The 7,745-nt window shown below is 33.3% G+C and overlaps 1 protein-coding gene across 2 annotated transcripts; it reads right to left on the bottom strand.

Annotated features, from left to right (window-relative positions):
- Nucleotides 1–2,063: 2,063 nt before the first annotated feature.
- Nucleotides 2,064–5,694, bottom strand: LOC104088892 (leucine aminopeptidase-like). Of its 2 annotated transcripts, XM_009593652.4 has the most exons (5): nt 4,538–5,694; nt 3,520–3,753; nt 3,109–3,435; nt 2,172–2,475; nt 2,064–2,133 (listed from the first exon to the last, which is right to left on the bottom strand). In XM_009593652.4, exons 1-4 carry the CDS (start codon nt 5,513–5,515, stop codon nt 2,173–2,175), a joined length of 1,842 nt encoding a protein of 613 aa, XP_009591947.1. In that variant the 5' UTR covers nt 5,516–5,694; the 3' UTR covers nt 2,064–2,133; nt 2,172. The 2 variants fall into 2 exon arrangements, with proteins under 2 accessions (XP_009591947.1, XP_009591946.1); XM_009593651.4 differs by having other exon boundaries at nt 2,064–2,475.
- Between the last annotated feature and the right edge of the window lie 2,051 nt (nt 5,695–7,745).

Genomic DNA, 7,745 nt, shown 5'->3' with positions numbered 1-7,745 from the left:
CCTGTCAATTTAACTGAAGAAACTCCACTTTGCATGCATCTGAGTCTGGTTTCCGTTGTGCTTTGCTTGAGATCTTAGAATCCTGCAATAGACCATGTTATACCAGCTTTACATGCAAGAATAATTTCTGGATTTACAGTTTAGTATTCATATCTAAGACTAAAGACAAATTGTGAATGTGAGCTTACTCCTTTATCAACAAGCTTCCTCAACATTCTTTGGAAGACGAAGATAACGAGGTTGAATACATGCTCTTACAACATGCCATATAGTTAAGTTATGTAGTAATTAATTTCTTTTTGAATTTTAACTTTTTAAAAAATTAAATTATACATTATATGTTGTTAATATTTAGTTACTCCTTTTGAATTTGAATTTACGCATATTTAACTATTTTTTTTATGGAAACAATAATTTATGTATATTGAAAATTATTTATTCTGAAACCTGTTCTGTTTTAAATTGGAAAATTTTAAAATTATTTTAAAATAGATAAACAAAAAAATACACTTCAAATTAGGGAGTACTTTCTTCATAACATATTAGTCTATATCTATAAAAAAAAATTACCAATTCAAAATTTAAACATACTTAATTACTCTTTGAATTTAAATTTTAAAAAAATTTAAATTATACATTATGTGTTGTTAATAATTAGTTTCTCCTTTTGAATTTGAATTTAAACATACTTAATTACTTTTTTTATGGGAACAATAATTTTTATATATTAAAAATTACTTATTCTGAAACCTATTCTATTTTAAATTGGGAAGTTTCCAACATATAATATAACTTTATATCTATTTGTATATAATAAGAGAACCAAAACAATCATAGGACGCTAAGTAGCATAATCATAAGATGACAAGTGTAGATCTTTAGGATAAAGTTTCAACAAAGTTGGAGTTTTAAAATTATTTTAAAATAAATAAACGAAAAAATGTCACTTTATTGGGGCGTAGTTTCTTTCTAATATGCTAGTATATATCTATAAAAAATATTATCAATTCAAACTGCGAATATTTTTTTTTTTTATAAAGAAAATAATATTTTTTCGAATTTAAATATAAAAATATTATTCGAATTTACATATATAAATATTTGAGTTGAGATAAAAGAAAATTTCATTTGCTTATAGTAAATAAAAAAAATAGCAATTATTAAGAATAACAGTAGACTTTTGACAAAATAGTAAAAGAACTTGTCTGTTTATATTTTTTAAAAATTTAAAATTATAATTTAATTTAGATATGATAGTTTTTCGATTATATGTAAAATTCAAAATGAATATAACTAAAGAATTGTGAACAATAAAAAGATAATTTATAATTTAAAATAATTAAAATTCTTTAATATTGATCGTGCATCGCGAAGGTTCTAATACTAGTTATATCTTTAAAGTTATGCGTTCATAACTACCATTTGATGCATTATTAATAAATATTTACACATAAATTATGCTCCGTATCAAAAGTACTGGGTTCAAATGAACCCGGTACCATAAGGCTAGATACGCCCCTGCATATAGTCCCTTCAATGGCCTTAAGGATCAAAGTGTTCTTGGCAACTATAAGCTTAGTAGTTTATGGGAGCTGGATCCTGAGTTTTTGGAATTGCTTTACAGTGAACCTCTTGTAGTTGATACCAGCCAAAATGTGACAATTTTGTAGTTCAATTTTAAGCTCTTCTTTGTATTTTTTTTTATTGGGGGGGGGGGGGGGTAGTCACATTTCTTAAAGTTTGTCCATTAGGGAAAATTCAGAGTGCATCTGGGGGCAAGATGTTTCATCTTGAAAAATAATTCCTCGAATTATTAGTTAGTGTTTGGTTTGATACAAAAGTTGGTGAGATATGGTAATCCTAGAGAAGGTATGGTGACATTTTTACAAGATATCTGTTATATCTTGCAAGGTTGATAAGTGTTATTTTTGAAATACTAAGTGATAGTAAGAGTTAAGATATAATAAGTCTAAAGAAAAATGATTTCAAGCTCATAACTGAGGAGGGAAGTCACCTTTCCACTTTTGGTAGAAAAGTTTTTCTTGGAGAAGCATTTTTCACAATTCAATGTAGCAAAAAATTTCACTGCTTTTCTTTTTATTTTACATTAGCAAGGTTTGGCTTTACACAAACCTCGAATTGTTTTTATTTTACATTAGGATTACACAAACTTCAAACATGTTTGGCAAGAGTAGCTTCAATGACAGCATGAGCTATGGGGTGATAACAATCACAAGCTTCAGAGAATACCCTTCTAGCGAAAGCTGTGTCTTCTTCCTTCCCAGGACCTTCACCTTGTACGAGTGCAGTGTAGAGCGGACGAAGGTACAATATCCTGCCAACTTCTTTCAGAGTTTTTTCTACCACACCATAGTATTCTCTGCACCTTGCTGAAATGGCCAGCTGAAGAAAAGCTACCTTCACCTCATAATTTTTTGACTCAGAAAGATGATAGACAACATCTAATGCTCTGACCTGAAAATAGCACAAAGTGACTTAGAACGACTATTTTCCTTTTCAGAATAGGGGTGGGTTTCAAGCAATGTCTTAAAGGCAAGACATTTTCCTAGCAGTGAGGTACGGGTGCAAAACCATCAACTAAATCATGGGGACATGTACAAGCACAGAAGAGAAGCAGCACAATCCTATGGTGCATGCGTTCGATTCGACTGACGACATGCATGAACAAACATTTGAATCAATTTGCCTGCAGCTTAAATTTGTAGAAACAAAAATTTTAGTTGTAAAATGAGATAGGCTGCAGTCGAGCACCAAGACCAGCAAGAGAGAATAAACTCATCATATTAGAGATCCACAGGTAAAAGGAATTTACAAAAGGAGGAACATATATATATATATGGACATATTTTTCTATGGTGTATCCAAGAAATGTGTGTATATATGTACATATAGGTGTGTGACCACAAATAGCAATCAAATAATAACAGATAGCGGATTCAGCACTGTATAAAGTAAAAAAAGTTTTCACAATGTTAAATCAGATTTATCACTAGAAAATAAGGAAAAAGCACACACTTCATCAAATGGGAAAAGAAATAATTTGCTAATTTACTGAGAGAAACTTCTCATTAAATGGCCAGTTACTACCTGAGATGCTTCAACAGATTTAGGCAGGTTCTCGAGGTAAAGCTCCCATTCCTGTCCTTTCCAGTCAGCAACTTCATCATCTCTTGGCGTCCTACCTAGCTTGAACTCATTAGCGAGTGAAACAATCTTTGAATAGATGTTAGAAACTGGTTCTATGGCATCTGGAGGGATCCCTGTGCCTTCGGTCCAAAGTTTCAAATCAATCTTGTTCTCTATTCCAGGGACATTAACTTTAAGGAAATTGAGAAACATATCGGTGTCAATAGATTGAAACTTGAAGGTAGCAATATACTTCTTCAGAAATTCATCAAAAGCAGGTCTTCCAACCTGAGAAATGAAAGTGGACGAAAAGTTAAGTTCGTTCTTGCAAGTAGAAAGTAGAATACCTCCTAGACTAGATGATCTACCAACCTGTCTCTCAATGCGCTGTAAAAACTGGAAGCCTTTTTCATACGGAACTACAGAGTACACATCATCCGGGTCGACACCTGCCTGATTTGTCTTTAACTTGGTGAACTCCATGTTATCCTTGAATCTTTCCATTTCCTTAACAAGTCCCTTCCAACCAATTCCAATATTTAATGAAGCTATTTCCTCGCCTTGCACAGCCTCAACAATTCTTCGCTCTGCATATGTTGTAAAACCCTTCAAACACCAGAATCAGTCTAACTTATTACATTGTTAATTATTGAAAGAAAGACGGAAAGAAAGAAAGAAAGAATCCCTTTTTTCTATAACAAACTTAATAGGACTGCCATCAGAAGATTCATTCAATTAATCATAGTACATGCCTAAGTTTGAGTTTGCAGACAAAAGTTAATACAAGCATTGGACTTCATTTCTTCCCCTGTCGTTATAGTGAAATCATATTTCACACTCTAATCTACAATTCATATGAAAGAACAAAAGTACTATGTCTATCTCCACAACTTAACAGAAGAAGCATCTTTTGCGGTTATTTAAAAAACAAGCTAATACACCTTCACGCCAAAAAAATAAGGAAAAGATATGGCATCATGTCATAGTTGCAACATTGCATCATTGCAGATCTTGCAAGTTCATTTCCCAAACAGTGCTTTAGAAGGCTATGGTCTAAGGTGGAGTTTTTAAAGTGATGGCACACGAAGGTCAAGGAACTCCAAATGTGAATAGAGCCAAAACAAAAATGACTAACGGCGTTCAATAGAAGAATTCACTTAGTGTCGTCTCTATCAGACTCTTCAACCTATAGGCTACCCCCCTCAAGGGCTTTCTATTGGTGTAAATGTTTAGTCAGAGAATAGAAAAGACAACTAATTAAAACCAGGGAAGTCCATTAGGATGCTAAAGATTGTATTTAAACAGTTTAACTATCCTATATATAAATAAAGCATTTTCCTATACTCTTAATGTTTTATTTTCAAGTGCTTAACACAATAAGCTATAGTACCTCATTCAACCAAAAGTGGTCGTTGTTTTTGTTCGTGATCAAGTTCCCTGTCCAGCTATGAGCAAGTTCGTGAGCCACCACCTGCGATCCGCTAGCGTCTCCCTTGATCACAGTGGGAGTCAGGAAAACCATCCTCGGATTCTCCATTCCGCCTAAAGGAAAACTCGGAGGCAACACCAAAAGATCAAACCTTTCCCATTCATAAGGTCCAAAAATCTTCTCCCCAACCTGAATTATCTCTTCTGTGCCAGCAAACTCCTTAGCAGCAGCATCCAATACCTCATTAACAGCCTCAGCATACACCCTTGTCCTGGGTCCCACCTCCCTGAAACCCAACTGTCCTACAGCAAATGCAAACAGATAGGGAGGAATAGGCTGTTCCATAACAAACTCCTCCACCACCCTATCATCCCCACACCACACTGAATCCGCACAGATCCCTTGCGTCTCGGAGGGCAGTGGGCCCCGCCTCTCCACGTGTCTGGCAGCCATAACAGCCGATAACTGGCGGGGGATGTTCAACTTCGCTGCGTACTTGACACGCGCAGCGGGTGTGTCCTGACAAGGAAAGATGGAACGGGCGTGAATGGGCTGGCAATGGGTGTAGACATAAGGGTGAGTCTTGTTAAAAGTTTGAGGAGGGGAAAGCCACTGAAGGGCAGAACTCGAAGGGCTAGTTTTGGAGAGAATCAAGATTTGGGTTTGGTTAGAAAGGGAAACGGTGAGTGACTGTCCAAGAACTCGGGAATCAGGAGAGAGGGAGAAAGGGAGTGGGGAAAGGGAAAGTGGGTCAAGCACAGAGGAGACAGAGAGAGAGCGAGTATCGAGAGTGAGGGGTCCAGTGTAAGGGGTGGGGAGGGAGAGAAGAGTGGCAGAGGAAATAGTGGAAGATGGGAAATCGAAGTAGAAAGTGAGGGAGATATGAGTAGTGAGTGGGTGTGTTGAATCAGTGAAGGAATGTGGATCAATGGGTGCCATGGAACTTGAACAGAAATGAAGGTTTTTGCAACGCTAACTCAGAGAGTATGAATTATCATCACAGAAAAAGAGTGAGAGTTTGACTTCTGCTTTTAATTTTGATGGTAACGTGAGAATATATGTAGGAGTGGGAAGAAGAATGATACAGACAAGAACAATATGGAAAATCATGTCACCTTCTTCCTAATTTGCCATTAATTTTTGTCTCCTGCTCCAAAAGGCGTTTAGATGACTAAATAAATTACCCACTAAACCACTTTACTTTGAAAACTAACTTGAAACAGATTCTTTAAAACTTTACGTACATTATTACTTATTAGCATGTGCAAAGTTTTCTTCTTTTTCAATGGTATTTCATTTCTATGAATAAATAGTACACATCTGTGCGGGGGGCGGCCTGAACTTTAGGCCCAAATATTTAAGTGCCACATAATTACTATTTCACTATATATATATATATATATATATATATAGCAATATATTATTTATATAATTATCTTTTATTATTGATAAATTTATTTTTTTATTGTCATATTAATTTTTAATAACTCTATTTTTTCTCTAATTAATATAACTAAAATAATTTTCTATCAATTATATTTTACTTTTTTACTTAATTATATTTCTTTATTCATTAGTTGGTCACGTAACTATATCTAATAATCTAACTTATTATTTATTTTCCTTACATAAATTATACTCCCTCCGTCCCAATTTATATGAAAGTATTTGACTGGACATGGAATTTATGAAATAAAGGAAGGCTTTTGAAACTTGTAATCTTAAATAAATCATAGAAATTTGTGGGTTAGAAATCATCTCATTAATGGTAAAAATAAAAATCTAAAGTTGAATCGTTATCAAATATAGAAAGAGACTTACTAAAAAAAGGAGTCACTTAAGTTGGGACAGAGGAAGTATATTTTCTGGGTTCTCTCATTTCAATTGTGATGCAATCAAAGTTAAATTCATTTAATTTTCTGTATTTTATAAAACTAAGTTCTCATTTTTTTTAATTTCACATCCCCACTTGTCTAATTTTTAAAAAAAAGATGTTCATTAAATTATATATATATATATTAAGGCATCTTATTAAGGCTTTGCTTTATGTCTCAGATGATGTTGGGCCGCCCATTCTATGTTACGTCGACAAACTTATGCATTTAAAATTTCGTACATGCAAATGCTAGTAAAGAATAAAGCTAAAGTTATAGAAGGAGTTAAATATGCTATTGGTGCTCTAGACGGGCAGGTTACATTATATGTACTCCATTATCTTTTTGTTCTATGGTGATAAACTCAATTTCCATTTATATGCTCTACTTTACTTTGCTTCCCATCCGTATGTGTATTCTATTTGTCTTTTTGTTTTATGATGAATTTCATTTTCTCTTTAGGTGCTCTACTTATTCTGCATATTGATGTTGATTTTTAATTCTATTAAAGAAGCCCAATGATATTACCAGCTTCTCATAAAGAGTCCTTTATAATGTTTGCTTCTTTGGATGTGTCAATTGATTGATACAGGCTAAGAGCCTATTTGGCCAGATTTTGGAAGGAAAAAAGATATTTTTGAATACAAGCAAAAATAACTTTTAAGAAGCAAAAAAGTGAAACTTTTTCCCAAAAGTATTTTTCTGAAAAAGTACTTCTGAAAAAAATTTCTTATTAGAAACTTGATCAAACACTAATTGTACTTGATCAAACACTAATTACTAATAAAAAATACGTTTCTAAAAAATATTTTTTAAAATAAGCTAATTTTAGAAATTTGACCAAGTAAGCTAGCTATAAATACTTGACATATTTCTTTTTAATTATTAGTATAAACTTTTATAGCACTGAGGGGGAAGGAAAAGGTGAGATGTGACAATTGAACCTGTGACGACATTCATTGATAATTTGATACCACGAAAATATAAGTCAAGGTAGTTAGGCTGTTAATCATGAGTTTTCTTGTATAACATAAAAAGAAAAAACAGAAAAGCCGTATCAAACCTAAACTAAAAAGCTTATAATCAATGTCCTAGTATTCTAGGGTTCACTTTTCAACTTATTGCCGCCACATGAAAGAAAAATCCTATCAGGAATATGTCTAACTATGTAGATAGCTTGATTTGATTGGTTTTTTGAGTTTCAAAGTTTTCTCTACATGTCATTGTAGAATCCACAATAGTTGCCTTCTTATCATCTGCCTTTTTTTGTCCATCATATACATGTTTTTCTTAGA

This window comes from Nicotiana tomentosiformis, chromosome 5 (assembly GCF_000390325.3).
Source record: "Nicotiana tomentosiformis chromosome 5, ASM39032v3, whole genome shotgun sequence".
NCBI lineage: Eukaryota > Viridiplantae > Streptophyta > Magnoliopsida > Solanales > Solanaceae > Nicotiana > Nicotiana tomentosiformis.
Note: the sequence above shows the minus strand (reverse complement) of the source record. Positions and strands in the feature narration are given on the sequence as shown.

Bases quoted from the DNA above. Each gene is read 5' to 3' on its own strand.
- LOC104088892 (XM_009593651.4), bottom strand. From the start codon at position 5,515: ATGGCACCCATTGATCCACATTCCTTCACTGATTCAACACACCCACTC. The intron at 3,754-4,537 runs GTACTATAGCTT...TGGTGTTTGAAG, and splicing joins ACCACTTTTGGTTGAATGAG to GGTTTTACAACATATGCAGA. The intron at 2,476-3,108 runs GTAGTAACTGGC...TGCTATTTTCAG, and splicing joins AATCTGTTGAAGCATCTCAG to GTCAGAGCATTAGATGTTGT.